Source organism: Sebastes umbrosus, chromosome 11 (assembly GCF_015220745.1).
Source record: "Sebastes umbrosus isolate fSebUmb1 chromosome 11, fSebUmb1.pri, whole genome shotgun sequence".
Classification (NCBI taxonomy): domain Eukaryota; kingdom Metazoa; phylum Chordata; class Actinopteri; order Perciformes; family Sebastidae; genus Sebastes; species Sebastes umbrosus.
The window spans coordinates 28,831,407-28,851,945 of record NC_051279.1 but is presented as its reverse complement, the minus strand read 5'-3'; the positions used below and the strand labels follow the sequence as shown (position 1 = coordinate 28,851,945).

General features: G+C 42.8%; 1 protein-coding gene across 4 annotated transcripts in view; it reads right to left on the bottom strand.

The window, feature by feature from the left end:
* oxr1a (oxidation resistance 1a) overlaps nucleotides 1-20,539 on the bottom strand; it is a 187,897-nt gene that overhangs the window by 17,366 nt on the left and 149,992 nt on the right. For all 4 annotated transcript variants that reach the window (XM_037785297.1, XM_037785300.1, XM_037785299.1 and 1 more), the window contains 3 exons: nucleotides 12,188-12,340; nucleotides 7,334-7,518; nucleotides 3,640-4,289 (listed from right to left, as the gene is read on the bottom strand). In XM_037785297.1, the coding sequence (XP_037641225.1) occupies nucleotides 3,640-4,289; nucleotides 7,334-7,518; nucleotides 12,188-12,340 (988 nt within the window). The remainder of the gene's footprint in view (nucleotides 1-3,639; nucleotides 4,290-7,333; nucleotides 7,519-12,187; nucleotides 12,341-20,539) is intronic.

Genomic DNA, 20,539 nt, shown 5'->3' with positions numbered 1-20,539 from the left:
TTTCTCAAAATATCAAATAATTCCTTTAAAAATCATGACCATTTTGTTCGTATTAATTAAAGGAATACTTCACCCACAAAATGACCATTTGTATATCAATTACTCACTCCGTGTTACCTTAAATTCTTGAAAGAAACTTTGTTTTTCTCACACGCTTCCAAGGTGAACAGAGAATCAAAAAATGGAGAAAAGTGAAATAAACGGGGGCTGTTTAAACCTGGACTGCATGTACTTCACTATATCAACAATTTTCACCATTTTTTGATTCTTCGTTCATCGTGGAGGCATGCAAGAAAAACAAAGTTTCCCTTCAAGAATTCAGGCTAAAATGGTAATTTTGTGGGTGAAGTATTCCTTTAATACAGAACAAAATGGTCTTGATTTTTAAAGGATGTATTTGGTATTTTGGGAAATATGCTTATTTGCTCTCCTGCGAGAGTTAGATGTTCAGATTGATACCACTCTCGTGTCTGTACGGTAAATATAAAGCTACAGCAGGTTAACTTACGTAGCTCGGCATAAAGACTGGAAACAGGTGGAACAGCTAGTCTGGCTCTGTCCAAAATTAGCACCTCCAAAAGTCTGTCTACCAACACCTGTAAGGTTCATTAATTAACTTGTCATATGTCATTAGTTTGATCACTACAAAAACTGAAGTGTAAAAGCCAGAACCAGGCCAGCTGTTTCCCCCTTTTCCAGTCTGTACGCTAAGATAAGCTAAGATAAGCCACTGCTGGCTCTAGCTTCATATTAACGTACAGATATGAGGGTGCTATCAATCTTCATCATCTAAAGACAAAACACATCTTGATGATTAAGCATATTCTCCCCCTAATACTCGCTTTATTCATGTGACCTAGTTTCCTATCTTCTGTTTACTGGCTACTTCAACTGGCATTAGTCATTTTGTGGCAGAAATACAACAGATGACAGGAATAAATGGAGCTGCACACTATAATTGATAGTGGCACTGAGTCTTCTGGCCGCGGTACATTATCAATGGCCTATTATAAGGTCACAGCCCCAGGAAGCTGAATGAGATCACTGTGCCAGTGACATTACACTGGCACATATTGTCAGCTCCTGGTCGGGCAGCTCAACATAACTAGCAATAACGATAGGCAAAATAATCTGCTCAGACAGCACGCTCAGTGGGACAAATTCAATTTTCAAAATGCATTAATTCTGTATTAATGCAGCCTGTTTTTGAGGTTGCTGCCGTTACTTGTGTGGGCTGTGCTAATGTGCACAGAATAATGGGCAGCCCTGCTGAGATCCCCCTGAATTACAACTGCTTTTTGCAGCCCGGCTCTCTGTTTGACGATAATAGCCAGGGAGAAAATGGCGAATCTCTCTCTCCCACTGTCTTGGTCCGTTTCTTCTTGGGGAGAGAAATCTTTTTGGAATCACAACGATATGTCCAACTAGAGTGGGTTATATGAACAAAAGTGAGTGTGACATACTGAGGCCACTGTCAGATAACAAGCCCCAAAACTGTGCCAACCAGATCCTAATTGACAGGATGCTGCTGTGGTTTTGTATGTTTGAGCCAATTAACTACTAATTGCGTAAGATTTGCCAGCCATTTCCTCTAGCACATCTTGCTTTTTGTTTTAGTAACTACCTAACTTCCAGACAGTCACTGCTTTCAATTTATTTTTATCATCTTGCTGGAGATAAGTGATCCATCACAGTGAACATTCTGCTATCTTAATGTTATCACTGGTGGTAATACAGCTGAGAGAATGGACTGTTTTAAAACTACTTGCTGTGTGTTCAAGGATACTCTGACATTGTAATTTTAAAGTACTGAAAAGTACTAAATTTACAAGTTATGTTGTCAGAAAACAGGAGACATTGACTACGTTCACATGCATAAAACAATTCAGTTTTTTGCCCTTATTCCGAAAAAGACAATATACCTACTAAGCTGTTTACATGGCTAATGTAAATTAATATTCCACTAATATTCCCATTTACACGCGGCCCTGCAAACTCGAATAAACGTAACCGGTGGCGAACACAGCCTTCCTCTTTCATTCCTTCAATCACTTTCTTGAAAAGGTCGGCAATATCTGGCCCTCTCCAAAAAATTGTTTATATCCAAGTCTTTCATAATGTTTAAGAGTAAAATGTAGGTTTTCCTTTCGGGCATGTATCTCTGCAAACTGTTGCCTAGTTGGTTTGTGCACAACGCACAGAGCTGGCTGTAAACAGGCACGAGGACATGTGTCGCAAATTGCTGTAACAAGGCAAAAGTGAGCATGGCTCACATACCCCCGCTCACTGCTTGACCCCTACTAAAGTATGGCCAAAGGTTTTGCCCTTTAGGAACTAATGGGAAAAAAAATTGCAAACATTTTGGGCACTCTGGACTTCTTAACCCCAAAAGGCACAACTAGACCACACTGTCAACCATCATACCAAATTTGAAGTTCCTAAGTTAAATAGTTTCCGAGATCTGCTCCGGAATCGAAACGGACAGAAGGACGGACACGCGGAGCGCTATATACCCCCGACTACATTGTCACGGGGGTATAATAACCCCAATAGAGATGCATATTCCGAATGCGCTGTGTACATGTCCAAAGGATGCTCCTAAAACCTGAATAATATCGGCATATCCCACACATTGCTTCCATCTTACCATCTTTCCCTTTTGACCTTGTAAGTGTCAAGTGTGTATAAAAAACTGACTTTTCCTGTCTTCTAGGCTCACTTGCCTCACTCAGTTGACTGTCCTCGCGGGTCCATCTGCAGACAAGTTGACACATGACCCGTGTCAAATTCTAAATATTGTCGTATTCGGATTAATAGTGGAATATTAGTGTGCATGTAAGTGCAGTCAATGATGTGATGATGTGAAATTGGCCATTATTTCTTTCTTTCTTCTTCTATTTGGTGTACAATTTATGGTTTATAATTGTGTTTTGTAAATGTTACTGGAAGGTGTCTTATTATATAATCCAGCGTGGGATGTACCGAACGTGGGAGGTTAAAACATCTAAGACCACTGGTGTGATCCTTTTAATCTTAAACACGGCATTGAACACTAAATACGTTTTTTTTTCCCCAGGCTTTGGGGAAGTTAGTATTTGTCTAAAGCCACCTGAAAGCAAACCAGAGAACGATGTCACATATAAATAACACCTCTCTGAATGCCGCCTCAGAAGGCGTTTTGATGTTGGGTTTCATCGCCATCGTGTTTCGCCTTTGGGCGTTACGTGTGTTTGTGGCATTGTGGTGTTTGATAGGCTTTAGCTTATCGCCCGGAGGAGTGGCCCAGACCACCAGAGCCCGAGATCAAAGAGCTGCATAAAGCCCCATAAAGCCCGGCTAGCTCCGCTAGGCTGATAACAACAGAGAGGCTGCCATTTCCCTTCGTCTTTATATTCCAATTACTAGCACCAAGGCAGAGTGGAAACGGAAAGGTTATCAGGAACCAACATGAGAGAAGTGATTCTGAAGCAGCCAGAGAGGACAGGAACTCACTTTGATAGTCTTCAGAAGAGTATGGACGTAGGGTTGCGGCTAAAAGAGAACGTGAAGCCAGATTCATCACCTGAAATGTCCTATACCTGTTTTTCCACAAGGTTTAAGTTACACGTTTTCCAACTGTTACTAAGTAAATGTGTTTACCCTCTGCAGAGTTCTGCGTGCCGTCCTTTTGCGTCTGCTCTACATTCTCCTTTTCCTCCTTGCCTTGTTGCATAGTGTCCGTTTTGGAGACGTCTGTCCCCTCGTTGGCTTCCCCCTGTGGACTGGCTGTGTCTGTGGCACCAGGGGTGGCCGAGCTTTGGGACCCCGGGCGAGAGGTGCTGCTGCTGGGGCCCTGGGCCTGGCTAGTGCTGCTGCTGGTGGTAGTGGGTGTGCTTGGTGGCTTCTCTACACTGTGCTGCTTGGATCCCATGGGGGACTGGCTATCGCTTTCTGTGGCAGTGTCTGGTGGATTGTCCTCCGCTTTCTCCGCAGCGTGCTCCTCCTCCGGCTGACTGACCGAGCCGCGGGCACTGCCTGGGGCCTGGGACGCGGCACCGGCAGCCTCCGCCTGGGTGACGGTTCGCACGGACTCTGTGGAGGCGCCCGAGGACTTGTCCAGGCGGAGGTCCTCATTAGACGCTTGCTCCTCCTCGCGGATGGGGGACAGCTCCGTCTCGGTGAAGACGTCTTCGGAGATGGAGCCCTCGGCGCTGCGCGGGGCCGTGTCGTTGGCCCCTGGCTCCCTAAGACGCTGTTCTGGCTCCTTCTGCTGGGAGGGATGTCTCTCAGTAGGAAGAGGCTCCAGGTCACTGGAAACAAAGAGAAGCAATAAGACACATGCAACTCAATCAATAATAAAGGAATATTTGGACATGTTGATATTTCCTTACATGCTCTACATGTGGAGGGATCAGTTTACAGAAACGCCTGTGTTACAAACTAAGGCCATGGAGTTGGAAAGACGTGGGTGTTTATCAGGCATGGGTGCTCTAATGAGAGACACTATTTAGTTGCATTATGGGAAATGCAGGATGTAGCATTTTTGGAGCTTGACCCAAACTGGGGGGGACTTAAAGTCAGGGTCTCTTCGTCTGCTGATTTGATTTTGACATCTTCTTTCTTTTGTGAGTCCCCTAGCTTTATAGAAGTGCAACACTAATTCAATGGAGTGCACTTTTAACCAATCAGCCACATTTATGAGCAATAATCTATTATTAAAAGTGAGAATACAAAATGCACGCGTTTGCTGAGAGCTTTGTTTTATCAATTGACGTGGGCTATTTTTGCAGGACAACAAATTAAATAAATCCAAGTCAGTTATTTCAGTCACATAAATTATTATTAACTAAATAATGCTGTCACACAAGATTGCTATTTCTGCTCCCATTCTGCCATTTCTGGTCAAACAACATTAAAAAGATCAAACATGATCATTCTGCACAACTTGCAGTTTTTTCTGGAGGACATATATTAGATGAGACTACACATGTGGGGCATTTAAAGCAAAGCTTAACTAATTTATCCTAAAAAAGCCTTTATCAAGTAATAAAATAGAGAGAACTGCCCTGATCTTCTCAGAACATAATCACGTCTTACTGTTTATGATTTAGGAATATGAGCATCTAGTGGTTTGGGTCATATATGCAGTCTGTTCACTGTAAACACTTTGGTTTCAAAGTTCAGCAAATCACTTTTGCATGACAGGAACGGTAACAAAAAGAAAGCAGAAATCACAGTGAACTGGTGAGATGAAGTCTTATGAAAGTAAACACTTTATACCCAGTCGTTCCTGTTGTATGGAAAATCACTCATGCCTTGCCTGCAGCACAGGCTCCGACCATAAAACACACACACAGTGCAATATAATCCCAACTGTACAGAAATTTAGCCCAAGACCAGGCACGAAAAGCACCTGCATGGACAGAACTGATGTCCCCACATGCATAAATACTGTCGCACCAACTTAATATTAGGGCTGTCAATTAATTAAAATAGTTAATCACGATTAATCGCAAATTAATCACACATTTTTTTATCTGTTCAAAATGTCAAAAAGTATTTAATACCCTTATCAACATGGGAGTGGGAAAATATGCTTGCTTTATGCAAATGTATGTATATTTTTATTACTGGAAATCAATTAACAACACAAAAAAATGAGAAATATTGTCCAGAAACCCTCACAGGTACTGCATTTAGCATAAAAAAATATGCTGAAATCATAACATGGCAAACTGCAGCCCAACAGGCAATAACAGCTGTCAGTGTGTCAGTGTGCTGACTTGACTATGACTTGACTATGACTTGACTATGACTTGCCCCAAACTGCATGCGATTATCATAAAGTGGGCATGTCTGTAAAGGGGAGGCTCCCCAAAATTTAGTGTAAGTTTAGAGCGTTATTTAGCCTTCTTCACGACAAGCTAGCCTGACACGGTTGGTTCCGATGGATTCCTTAGGTTTCTTGTTGCGTTAATGCCATCCATCCATCCATCCATCCATCCATCCATCCATCCATCCATCTGCAACCGCTTATCCCGTTAGGGGTCGCGGGGGGGCTGGAGCCGATCCCAGCCGACATTGGGCGAAGGCAGGGTACACCCTGGACAGGTCGCCAGTCCATCGCAGGGCTGACACATATAGACAGACAACCATTCACGCTCACATTCACACCTACGGGCAATTTAGAGTCCACAATTAACCTAACCTGCATGTCTTTGGACTGTGGGAGGAAACCGGAGTACCCGGAGAAAACCCACGCTAACACGGGGAGAACATGCAAACTCCACACAGAAGGGTCCCAAGCCGGATTCGAACCTGCAACCCTCTAGCTGTGAGGCGCCAGTGCTAACCACTGCACCACCGTTGCGTTAATGCATTAAAGAAATTAGCGGCATTTAAACGAATTTGCGTTAACGCGTTATTATTGCGTTAACTTTGACAGCTCTAATAAATAGTCGTAAAATAATATAGCTGCATTTAATTCTATGTACAACAAAACCCAATTCGACCTGTACAAAAGAACAAGTCAGTGTATCATGCATATGAAAACTTTCTATTTCTTGAAAACCTCTAATGAGGTCCCAAGATGAAACACTTTTTAACACAGAGCACACAGAATCCCATTCTGCATGGCACTTGTTGCTCTGCTGTGTGTTCAGAGAGAGAGAGAGAGAGAGAGAGAGAGAGAGAGAGGAGGGAGAGAGAGGACACAGACAATGTAGCACAGCTGGGAAAACAGCTGGGCCTGGCACAAGAACACCCCGCTACCACCAGAGGAAACAGAAAATAAATGACTGCACATAGTTCCTAATACTAGACCATATCTGCCCTTACATAACATAAATTGGTCTTCAACAACAACACTAAAACAACTCAAACGAAGTAAAAAAAAAAAAAAAAAAACTGGTGGGAGGAAACACAAGTGAATCCTCTGAAGTGGTTGCTTCCTAGTGCATAAAGAGGTGAGCAATCAGAACGTAGGAGGGTGAAGGCATACTTCATTAACCCTGGTGTAATTGCCGTTTCCTTTTTATTTTGGTATGGGGGGGGGAATTAAAGTGAAAACTTGAAATTGGTTGCTGATGCAATCTGACCGCGGGTGCAGCAGAGAACGACATTGATTATAGCGAGGTTGCTGCATTTCTGTGAGGGTGAGAGTGGGAGAAAGCCGGCATTTGGGATTAAATTGTGGGGAAAGATATAAAGTGTAACTATGAGAATGAGAATGTACGTAGGAGTGAATTAGTCAGTGTTTATAGCTGCACAGACTTTGAATAACTACATGTGTTAGTCATCACAGAAGTCTTTTTTCATACATACTCTCAATAACAATGTTTTTTTTTTTTCTTACTCGGGCACAGCCTCTCTGATCTTGGGGTCGGTGATCTCCTTGCAGATGGCAGCAGACTGTACTTCCTCCAGAGGACACATGATGCCGTACTCCTCGCACCCGTGGGCCTGAACCAGTGGGTCCATCCGGTGAGGGTCAAACATGATGTTGTTGGGCGTCACCAGCAAGACCCCGCTCACCGCACCCTGAAATCAACATGGGAAGAGAGAGGGATGGGTGAGGAAACAAATTGGAACTTTAAAAGGGACTGTATGTAAATTTTAACACGTATAAACGTGTTTTAATTGTTTTGTTATTGCCAGTGTGTGAACAGGTTGTAACATAACCTAAAAAAATTAGACCTTCTGCGACTTTCTGGGTTTCCTCTATCAGCCTCTAGACTGCTTTTAATGTGAAGAACCCAGGCCGTTTTTTCCGGGAACATACGTGCTTGCAACTGCCTTCAGGGCTTACAGTGTGCAACCATAGCAAACGTTCATGGAGTCCGTTACAACAAGCGACCAGCCTCCAACACAAACTCCACGGAAGCACAAAAAAAACCCATAAGTTATATTTAGTGAAGCCCGTCTTGCAAAACAGGAATGTGACTGACGTCGAAGGGAAAACTAGTGTTGTGGGAGTGTGTGTGCAAATGGGAAGTGAGTGGTGAAGCAAGAGAGAGAGAGCGGTGGAGAAACAAGCGAGCAGCGGAGCAGAAGTGTCTCAAATGTTTTGTGTCAAATTACTGATTTCTTAAGTAAGTAGCTGTGTAACAAGCAGGATAATGTACAGCTAGTGGGTCATTGTTGTGAAATAAACCTCTTCAGGGGGGCTCCGCGTTGGGGTTTATTTCACAACAATGACCTGCTCGCTGTACATTATCCCTTACATATTGTGGTTTTAGCTGGCTAATGTTGTTAATGTTAATCAACATGATGCCTGTCAATCACGTTCAGTGTTGTGAGTGTCAGTAGTGCCAGCAACAGGACACTGACTGTCGTTGACTTAACGGCCACAGGTGTCACTGTTGTCTGATTCTCACAGAGAGTCCCTTTAAATGCATAAAAAGGAACAATTTAGCATGTTTATCTACCACCAAAAGATAATCAAAAGCACCTCTGTCACTTAAACAACAGGGAGCCATATCAATTTGAGACCACAAATGTCCTAAATCAAGTAGAAGTTATTGACTGGCAGCACAGTGACCACTTCAGTGCTTTCATTTGGTACCTGGGAGTGAATCAGCAGTGGTTCAATACCATGGATCTGTGTGTGTTTGACTGAGAGCAGGACAGCTGTCTGGACAGAGCAGACAGACACACAGACACAGACACAGACACACACACACAGACACACACACAGACACACACACACACACACACACACACACACACACACACACACACACACACACACACACACACACACACACACACACACACACACTGTATGTTTTCTTACTTTTGGATTGTTTTGTTTTTCTTAATTCACAATTGATGTTACTTTTGTATGATCCTACCAAACTGCATATTTCAGAAGGCCAAACAATAACACGCTCAGATTTAGCGCCAGATCTCGGTCAAGAAAAAGTCATGAACAGAGATTAGGAAGATCTGAACACAGCGTGTTAAGTGTACTGAAGAGCTTTTAAGATGCTGCATTTAGATAAGTGAGTTTACAACACTTCAAGGGAGCTGCAGACTCCCTGGTTACAGGCCATCTGAACAACATTAACTCTAATCAGCAGAATTAAACTACAGTCAGCAGGAGAGATGCTTCTCTTCATGTGCCGGTCTACGGGGTTATTCAGAACTGCCCACACATGTGCCCACAGTGTTTACTGTGCTCTCATTTTTATCCTCATTCCAGGTTTCTTAACTAAATTCAACAACAACAAAAACAACAACAACAAAGAAGAAGAGAGGACTGTCTACCCAGCTCGCTTGGTGATATCATAATCTCCCATTTCGTCTAAAAAAATCATGTTATAATTACAATCTGATCTGAATCTATCCTTAAGGGGTGTAAGAAAATACCGATACACATGAGTATCGCAATATTATATTTTGCAATACTGTATCGATTCTCCAAAACACTGTATTGATTTTTAATTAACCTCTTAAAAATCGTTGCTAATCTGTCTTTCGGAGGTTGTAGCAGGCTCAACTTTAAAGCTAGAGTGAAGATACTAGAATCATATGAAACTACAAAAAACTAAGGAAGCCATTGGTACCAACAAAGTCATAACGCTTCAATGTTACGCTAAATTTTGGCGAGGAAAAACTGGCATGGCCATTTCCTAAGGGGTCCCTTGACCTCTGACCTCAATATTTGTGAATGAAAATGGGTTGTAGACACTTTGTGAAGACCCATCTGGTCTGGACTAGTTTGTCCTTCGTCACAAGGAACATTTTAAAGTCAGGTGAAATTAGGAGCCATCTTCACAATTTTGAAAGCGCAACACCTGACAAGCTGGACCAGCGTCTGAGAGACTGTATAGTGAAAATCCAATTTCATTTATATACCATACAGTGGAAGACCATGAACAAGTAGATATGAGCTGTATAAAGAAGGACTGTGATAAAGACCGAGGGATGGAAATAGCTGAAGACATCTGGGGACAAAGTCCTGAATTATGTTCATATCTGCTCCTTGAATGCCAGACACAGTTTGATACGGTTTAACATTTTAAAAAGGTAAAGCTACATAAAATCTTCCCAGAAATTTCACCAATTTGTGAGAAATGCGACCAAGCAGAGGCAGATTTACTTCATACCTATGCATCATGACGCATTAAGATTTTTGGGTTGTGTTATATTTTCATTCTTTTCGAAGATTTTTAAAGCCCACATAAGACCAGATCCACTTTTGGTTATACTGGGAGCATCATCTCCTGTCCTATGGTCTCCTTTGTGCAAAGAAACTCTGTTTATATTCTCTTGTTCTGGAAAAAGATATATATATATATATATATATATATATATCACAGAAGTCTGTATTACTGATGTGCACATGCTGCCTGATAAAAATATTTGAAAGATATCTGTTGTGAAAGATTTCAAAGCATTTTGTTGTAATGACTTTCCTTCCAACTGCCTTGTTTACGTCTGCCTCAGTTAGTGATTTCATATATTGCAGTGAATGGCATAAAAGGGCGCAGAATTAGCAACTGAAACAGCAAAAGATTATTATGTTTTCACGGTGAAGTAAAATAAACTAAAAGAGGTCATCGCAGACGGTTATTGTGCAGCAACTGGATTCTGGTCTGCTGAAGTGGAGTATTTTGTATTTTTTTGCTGATGACTGAATCTCAACAGAAACACTTGATCTTTGATCGCATTGATGGTTTACAACACCAAACATCAAACCGAGAAAAAAGAAAAAGAGCTTTAATGTGGAGTCTCATCATTACTTTTCATTTCGATTCCACATCTACAGCTAAGCCTGTTGAAATATGTTGAGTACCTGCAGCTGGCAGCTGTGCCGTCTGACTGTATATTTAGTTAGAAACCAATACAACCACTTCTTCCCCTATTTCCATCCGGCACTTTCAGGTGTGGTTTTTTTGCTGACCAGTTTTGCTTTTGACTACGAGCAGCTTCCCCAAAGCAGTTTGCAGCTGTCTGTCTGCCCGTCAAATGACCCAGGAGGATGCAAAGTGCCCGTACTCATAAATGTGTTTATCTTTTATCATGTGACCAGGAAATGTTTTGGGTATGTAACATTAAGAGCTCTGAACCAAGTGATCCAAGCTTTAGTTTTGTCACACCTCGAGTACTGTCCCGTCATTTGGTCATCCGAAGCGAAGAAAAATAAATTAAAAAAACTCCAAATTGCTCAAAACAGAGCCGCCAGATTAGCTCTTCGTTGTTCAATGCACATAAATGTTTTTCAAATGCACTGTAAACTCTCACGGCTTCCTGTAGAGAGCAGATTACAATCCAGTCTTCTGATCTTCTTCAGGAATGTCTTAAATGAAACTACAGTATTTTACCACCTGATTCAACTGTAATCAGGCCATTAAATAGGCGTTATCAGTCACTATAAGCACCATAGATGTAGGTCATTAAGGGCTTACTACGCCTACTACGTTGTAAAAGTGAAAGTGAAAGTTAAAAGCAACACGTTCTAACATGTTGTAAAACTGAATGAACCGTTATGTTTTGAACAAACAAAAAGGCTTCTTTAGGTTTAGGCAACAAAACTACAACTTCTTTAGGTTAAGACAATAAAACTACAAATTCTTTAGTTTAAGGCAACACAAGTACAACTTCTTTAGGTTTACGCAAAAAAAACAGTTGACACATATCTATGGGGCTTATAGCGACTGATAACGCCATTTAATAGCCTGACAACAGTCTAATCGGCGGATTTTACGGACCAAGTAGTGTACATCAGTGAAGAACATAATAATCTGACAAGACAGGCCAGTTCAGGATATGTTTTACCACTTAGGCCGAGAACAAATCTCCTCAAATCAACTGTTATTTACAGAGCTATTACAGGATGGAACTCTTTACCAAATCAAGTTATTAAAACAAATACCAGAAGCACTTTCTAGAAAGCGTTAAAAGAGAATCTAATGCAATTAACTGCATGAATGAACAGTTAATGATTCTTCTGGCATGCTGATATTTCATTTATTTGTTTCTATGTGGAGTCATAAGGTTTGAAATATGTATACCTCAATGCATAGAATTTGCTGGCATAATTTTTCTATAAGGTAATGTGAATACAGTGATGAGATGTTTGAATGTATATAATTGTTTGTGATTTCTGTGTCGGACACCAGAAAGACTAGCTGGCGTCATGGCGTCAGCTAAGGGGATCCTAATAAACTAAACTAAACTAAACTAAACTAAACATGTATCTCACCTTGTCACCAGTGATGTACTTGCAGTTGATCTTGAGGAACTTCTCTGTGAGGGCCTCTTCCTCCTCGGAGGTGGATGACACCACTCTGGACTGGCGCAGGGAGGAGAACACTGGAGGGTGAACGCCTTCTGATCTGGGGGCGCCATCAGAGTCCTTGAGATAGGATGGGGGGGGAGCGTGGACAGTGGTATGGACATTTGTTAGTACATGCTATTATAATACATATCATCTGTTCTTGACTAGTTGGTCCTTTGTCACAAGGGACATTTTAAAGTGAAATTAAGTGATAAATCCAACACTGACAAAGGCAAAACTGTAAAAGCTTCCACTACACACAAATATCTACAGTATACGAGTGCATCGTGTCTAAATCTCTAAACAGCATTCAACCAAACAGACTAAATAATAAGCACTGTCGAACAAGCAGAGCGTGGTTCACTTGGTACTACATGGTGTAACTAATTTGTGTCTCATTTCATCAAACTAATGTGGTTGAGTCTCTAAATGTATTATCTATAAATAAACATATATTTTCTGCACAGCGGGACAATCGGGTTAAGAAGAGAAACCCAATGACAAGCCAAATGAATGAGCCTCCTGTGTGCCTGAGCTTCACACGGGCAATTAGGTGAAAAACATTCATACGAGAGCGACGATTTAATCATTGTGCTTACGGCACTACTTGATGCCTAGTTAGTGTTATTTTGACTCAACGTGCCCTCGGGGTCAGGGGCGGGTTTAGGAACTGTTGAATGGGGGGGGGGACTGGGGAGCATGTTTATAAATGTAATTTAATAATAAGTAAGTAATAATATTAGGTAATGTAAAGCCCTGATTCTCTGTAATAATAATCTATACATTATTAATAGTTACATTATTTATTCGGTGTAATTAATGAATGTCAGACAAAGTTCAACGTTAATGTTTTTTCAGATTGCCCGGTTGGGCCAGTGGGTCAGAAATCTACTTGCCTGAAGTAAATCTTTACTTGCCCCTATACATATTGTCATTTTCTCACAAGTGCCCTATCGGTACTGCGCATATACAACTCTCAACAGGGAATAGAAGGAAGCAAGATGGCGCACTCCTCAGCTACTTTAATCATCAGCTCCGGAAAAACAACAACAGTGTGTTCGATTCTTTTTTTTTACCACTTGCCCAATCGGGACAGTAAGTAGCTAGATTTACATGCCCTACACATGTCATTGCCCCGGGCAATCCTTACTGTTGAGCCCTGCCAGATAAACAACTGTAAATATTGTAATATGAAATAATTTCAATTAATAGCTGCTATTTTCAGTCAATGTTCTCCTGCACACAGATGTAAGTAGTAAATGGACTTGCATTTATATATCACCTTTCTAGTCTTCCGACCACTCAAAGCACTTCACACTACATGGCAGCATTCACCCATTCACACACACATTCATACACTGATGGCTGATGGCAGAAGCTGCCATGCAAGGTGTCAACCTCCCCATCAGAATCTAATCTAAATGCTCATTCACACACCGATGGTACAGCCTTCGGGAGCAATTTGGGGTTAAGTATCTTTGGCATGTGACCGGAGGACCCGGGGATCGAGTCCCCGACTTTCCGATCGTTGGATGACCTGCTCTACATCTCACCCAAAGCCCCAACAGTCGTTTGTAGTCGTTTTGTCTGTCTTTGAGGTTGTTTTTTCCTCTCTCATCGTTCTTTTGTGACTTCGTGGTTGTTCGATTGACTTTCTAACACGAACAAGACGTCCAGGGGCCTTGAGCCTGCGCGCACTGGGTCCATTCAGTAAACCATCCATGACACTAACACACTCCACAGCCAAGAAAGAATGTAAATGGTGTCTCAACTATGTTGTGACTATTATTTGCTGACGCATACACCATCTATAAAGCTATTTTGTTACTGCTTCTTCATCTACGCCGGGGTCACTCTGCAAGCTGCCACAGATGGTGTATCTGCTGGGCCGGAAACACGAGGTGTGGTGGGTTTGGTGTTTCTAACTGTTGTCATGCAAATGTCTGAGCCATGGGGAGAGACTGACTGAAGTCTGTCTGAATAACAATCCACAGGGACAACTGTTTGACCGGGAGACATTTTGCAGGACAGAGCTGGTCTGATTGACTGAACGAAGCTCCGCAGGATGGACCGTCTGTGACACTGAACGACTGCTGAAGGAGTCAGATCGGATGGATGGATGAGAAGAAGCGAAGGATGGGAGGAATATGGACGAGACGGGAGTAGAAAAACTTCAGCCGAAGCAACTAAAAAAGGAAAGCGATGTAAAGCTGCTGTGAAGAAATAAAGAGACGAGGAGATAAAGAGAGCTAAAGGCAATGAACGAGAGTGATTGGAGCAAGTGAGGACAAAGAACAAAAGGGAAAAGGAGGACAGAGAAGAGTGTGTGTGGGAGTCGTCATCGAGGAGGGATTTCGACCGGGAGGGGAGGGCGTCAAAAGCCGACGGAGAAGTGCAGTGAAGAGCGGTGAAGAGCTTAGAGAAGAGAGCCCGAGCCCATAACAACTGTCTGCTGTCCTCCTGACACCCACCCCCACACCTCCCCCTCTCCGTCTCCCAGCGCGGTCGACAAACAGCCTGCAGCTACTGACCCACACCGACACAAGCAGCCCAGACACTGGCAGCCAGGGAAGGCTGAGGGGGCCGGGCCAATCTGTTACAGCCAAAACAAGCCTCTCTGAACAACCAGAGGAGGAAGGGACCTAAAAATGTAAATGGAGATATGGAGGAGAGAAAATAAATTTCAAGAACATCCTTAAAACAAAAAAAATGCCTGATCTTCGAGAGCATCTACTGATGATGTATTTCAGATCTGAGGTCCAGCTGTTGAGGATGAGGACGGCTCGTCATCCACTTAAACTGAACACACCGCACCTACACAACTGCACTCAATCGCTCCACTTCCCAGCAGCTCACTTCCCAGTGACTCATTCAAGCTGGACTTCCTACTCCGAGGTTAAATATGAGAAGAGGAGCAGCTTTTTTTTTTTTTTAACACTGACAAAACGCACCTGGAACCAGAAACACACACATTGTTCACATGTGCAGCACACACCTGGGTTTAAAATGAGCAGCTACAGGTGTCAAAACATGTCGTCCCTCGTAGAAACACCGTCTCCCGCTACCTCTTATTAAATCTGGCACATCAGAGAAATGGGTGTTATGTGTTGGTAACAAAATAAAACCCATCACAATATCCCACACAGTCCACATAGAAGAGGACTGTGAAGATGCACTCGCTGTCCATGAGCTAAGAGCTGCTGCTCAGGAGGCAAAACAAGGTGATAGGTAATGATTTCTTTGGGTATAATGCATAGACTGTATATAAGAAGTGGACGTGGTCACCGTGACGTCACCCAGTGGTTTGTGGACTGCCGTTTTGAAGCCTCGAGTTCGGCATTTTTGACTGTCGCCTTCTTGGATTTTGGCCGTCGTAATGTTGTTTTTTTTGCAACCAGAAATGACACGAGAGGGTGGCGCTAAGTACAACCAAACGCTGAATGAGACATTTTAAGGCGACCAAAATGTTACAATTAACTTTCATGAACTTTCTGTGAAAGAGTTAAAGTTGTAAGATGAAAACACGGACAACTCCCAGACCGAACAACGCCGTGGTAGCGACCTGTCAATCACAACCCGCCCTAAAACATCCCCTACTTTAAGGTCTATTTGACTCTAAATAAGACCATAATTTACTAAATGAACATCATGCTGTATTGAAAAAGACTTGAACCTAGCAATTGAGACCATAAACTCATGTTTACAATGTTTACTGAGGTAATAAATCAAGTGAGAAGTAGCCTCATTTTCTCATAGACTTCTATACAATCAGACTTCTTTTAGCAACCAGAGGAGTCGCCCCCTGCTGGCTGTTAGAAAGAATGCAAGTTTAAGGCCCTTCCGCATTGGGTTCACTTTTCAGACCCAGAGGGTGCCCGCTGGTACAATGCCAAATATTGACTTGCAAAGCAAAAGAAAAAAAAGATAATGTTGCATTTGTACATTATGTTGCTGTGTTGGATGATGACTGTCTGAAATCAGAGGAAATACAGTGAAAAGAACAGTGAGATTAAGTTGGTCTATTTAATTGGCTGCCAATGGTGGCATATTGTCAAAAGCTGACAATCTGTCCCTTTATTCATCTTTCAGTGTGAGATTCTAGTTGAGAAAAAAATCACCAGGACATAGCCCATGCACGGGACCTGAATGATGGAGACGGTGTGATGATCACTGCTGCAGATAAATTCTTCATTCCCATCCTAGGTAATCTCCTTAGACAGAACCTGCACAGTCATGCTACATCAGCGAATCATCACCTGATCCAGAGCTCCAATCACATCCCACACAGATCAAGCTGCCAACTCCTCTCTCTCTCTCTCCCTCTCTCTTCCCTGTGGTTCCTCCATGACTACCTGTGCTGCTTCCTGCTACACGCTGCTATTGGCTGCTTTCTCTCTCCCCCAACACCCCACCTCCAGCACCAACCATCGTCACAGTGAGCACGTTAGCATGCTGACATTAGCATTTAGCACAAAGCAATGCTGTGCCTTACAGAGCAGCTAGCGTCGCTGTAGACTCATGTCAAAAAAACGACACAATAGCAGGGTATGTACACTGAACAGAACCTTTTCAAATCCTGCACACTGTATCTCCAAACACACAGGAACACTGTGTTCATCCACTGGAAGAACTTAAAGGGGAAGTACGCCCCTTTTCAAAATTCATACATGTTATTCCTATGGTTTCAGACAGTCCAAAAAATATTAGTAAACATGAACAACTCTCTCCCAAATCCAAAAACTAGAGTGTCTGCCAGTCTTCCCTCGAAGGCCTCCGTGTTGAAATGAAAGGCGCTGTGCGTAGTGGGCGCGTAGTTAGATAAAATTAAGAGGTGCGCGACCAAGCGCCGCGACAACTTGCGGAGCCTTCGCCCACCACAAGAAAGCCGCGATGATGAAATTTTCTTGCGCACGCACCTAGTGCCGGCTTCACTACGGCGACCATAAACCAGGCTTTAATCAGACAATTTGACTCTATTTGGCACAGCGGAATACATATACAGCTGACAGATCATTAAATCAATTTTATGCTATGGATGGTAAGACAGCATCACCCTGACACAGCCACCTCACATATTTCAAGTGAATATTGCTTTTCCGGGCTGCTGCTCTCTTTGCACTACTAAAATCCTCCAATATATGACCAGTGTTTGTCCTGCACTGGCCTCCACAGCATCCAATATTTTCTCAGCTGGTACTGGAGTGTGGTATTGTGAGGGATGATAGGAAACTCACCCGTCTCTTTATTACGCCCCATATTAACCTTCAACTTCACACAGACTTTTCATTGAAACTGCGAAACCGAACAGGTAAGGTAGGCAAGGTAAGGTAAGGTGACAGACAGCAGCCGTAAAAAAGAAAAAAAGGGCAACGAACTAACACAACCTCACTGAAAAATCCTCTAATGAAGACAAACAGACTTTATTTGACCTCATTTGAGGTGAGCCACGACTTGGCAGTGTCCTGAAGTGACCAGATTCCAAGTCAGTCTTGGAGACAGGATTTGTTCAGCGTGTGTGACATCAAAGAGAGAGGAAGAGCGTAGTGCAGCATCGTAGACTGGCTGCAGCACTGAAATCCAAAGATGAAAGAGCTGCTGTGCCTCAGACTGTGAGTAACCGCTGTGGGGGGGAGGAGGAAGGTGGGATGGATGAGTATTGAAATGGACGTACAGGAAGAGAAAAGCTGAGGTGAGATAAGGTGAGGAGGGGTGCTGTGGGGCCACCAGGAGCTTGTCCCTGAGGGTTTTGTGGAGGTGGATGGAGCATGGCATCACAGTGATCAACTCTACAGGAAGCTGCTGACTGATACTGACGGCGGGGACAGGAGATGGGCGTAACGGTGTTACAGGACAGCTGTGGTGGGGCTACAGAAATCAATATCCATTCAGTTTCCGACCAATGTTTTCTCTCAGTTGTTAGTATCCATCCATGATACTAACAACGCAACTACCTATCACCTTCTGACTCCGGTCAACGTATCCTCACACAGTGGTTTGTATGATGACAATGTCCAGCAACACGCGACGCATGTTTCAATTTCCACTCGTTATATGCAAACATTCTTTTCAAAATAAATTCAGTCTTAACAGGAAACAGCTTAGTTAGGTTTAGTCAGCAAAACTACTTAGTTAGGTTTAGGAAAAGCTCGTAGTTTGGGCAAGCCTCCAGGAAGAGTACTGGTCGTTGATGCTAATTTTCGTGGTGGCCAAACGGCGGTACCGCGCCTGCTCTATGGGCCCAATGGATGCGGAAGATCTGGGTACTTTTCCACTCGGAAGTCGAGCCATTTTGGCATCACACGCCACTGAGGAACCTTCATAGGAATGAACGGGGCCCCGCCTCCGACGCTGTATCCAGTTCTCTTAATACATCCATGGGTTTGGGTTAAAATAACTCCAGATGTAGTGTAACTTCAGTACGGAAATTACGTGACAAATAAATCAACGTTGACCTCTGGTTTCAGAGAGGACACAAACAGCAGTCTCCTGAGCGAAGCCCTTTTTTTTTTTTTTTTTTGACCCACCCATCCACTCCAACCTCTGCTTTTTATACTTCCTGGTTCATGATTAGGTGGCTTACATAAGAATTGATTTCATGAGATATATACAAATTACAGTGCATTACTTTTTGTAGGTATAGCTACGAACTGTGGATGAGAACAGCCTGCTCTGGTAGGGATGGGGTGGGGGGAGTTGATGCACAAAAACTACTTTACTCTGTGTGTTATGTATATCAACAGCGGCGGTTCATACACTAACACACATCTATAAGTTTGTATGAGTGTGTGCATTGCTGTATTCTTCATGCATATGGACACATCAACTGGGAGAAACCAGTGAAAAATAAGCCTATAATAATAGCACCTATATATGCCGACATATAAAAAGCATCCTATATTCATCTGTGGTTATATTGAGCATGGAGTGCTGCATAATATATGGTATTTTTAATAAACATTGATCTATGCAGAACTGTGAAACAATGTCACTAAGAATCATTAACAGATATGCTGATATGAGACGAATACAAATATTCTCCCTCATAAAAAACTCTTGTTTGTCTGTAATCAGATGCTCCATGGCCAAGAAAGAATCGAAATGGTGTCTCAACTATGTTGTCCTATTATATGCCGACACATACGTACACTATCTATAAAGCTATTTTGTTACTGCTTCTTCATCAGTAACTCTGCAAGCTGCCACAGATGGTGTGTCTGCTGGCCCGGAAACACGAGGTGTGGTGGGTTTGGTGTTTCTACCGGTGGCCTGTCGCCATGCAAATGTCTGAACCTACTCTACCATGCTGCACTACGCTCTTTATCTCCCCCTGATGTCACACACGCTGAAAAAATATCCTGTTTCCAAGACTGACTTGGAATCTGGTCACTTCAGGACACTGAGAAGTCATGGCTCACCTCAAATGAGGTCAAATAAAGTCTGTTTGTCTTCATTAGAGGTTGTGTTAGTTCGTCGACCTTCATCTTTTCTACGACTGCTGTCTGTTACCTTACCTGTACCGTTTAGCAGCTTCAATTAAAAATGTGTATGAAGTTGAAGGTTAATATGGGGCATAATAATGAGACAGACATGTTTAGTATCACCCGGGAGGGTTTTTTGTAGAGGTGGATAGAGCACGGCGTCACAGTGATCCACTCTACAGGAAGCTTCGAGGGGGGTTGACCGACACTGGTGGGGACAGGAGATGGGTGTAACGGTGTTAGATGACAGCTGTGGTGGGGCTGCAGAAATCGATATCCTTTTAGTTTCCAACCAATATTTCTCTCAGTTAAAGAAGAGGAGAAAAAAAAATCTGGCTCCTGTAAAATATGGCTTATATCCAAGCCATAGTGTGGTATTGAAGGACAATATGAGAGGTAATAAATCAATAAAAGACATTCTGCAGTACTATTATCAATGCCATTCCCTATAAATGTGTCATTTATTTAAGAATATGTATATTAGTTGCTTTTGTCTCTATGTAATAATGAAGATTTCAGAGAGGAAGTGTGCAGGTGCCACCCGGCTTTGACCTTGTCAGTGACACATGGTGTAATCAAAATCAATCCACAGCTCCACCGTGTGGGCATGGCCGTGTTCTGCAAGAGGGAGCACACAATGGTTGGGATTCATCAAATGTCAGTAGCCAGAGGTACTCAAGTACAGTCTGCGCTGTTGTTCATACAGCCCGATGCTCGGCAGACACCCTGATGAGCCCATGGGCTGTAAATGTCCTGCTCAAAAACAAGAAGATCATCATTTTTATAAGCTGCAGTGGGG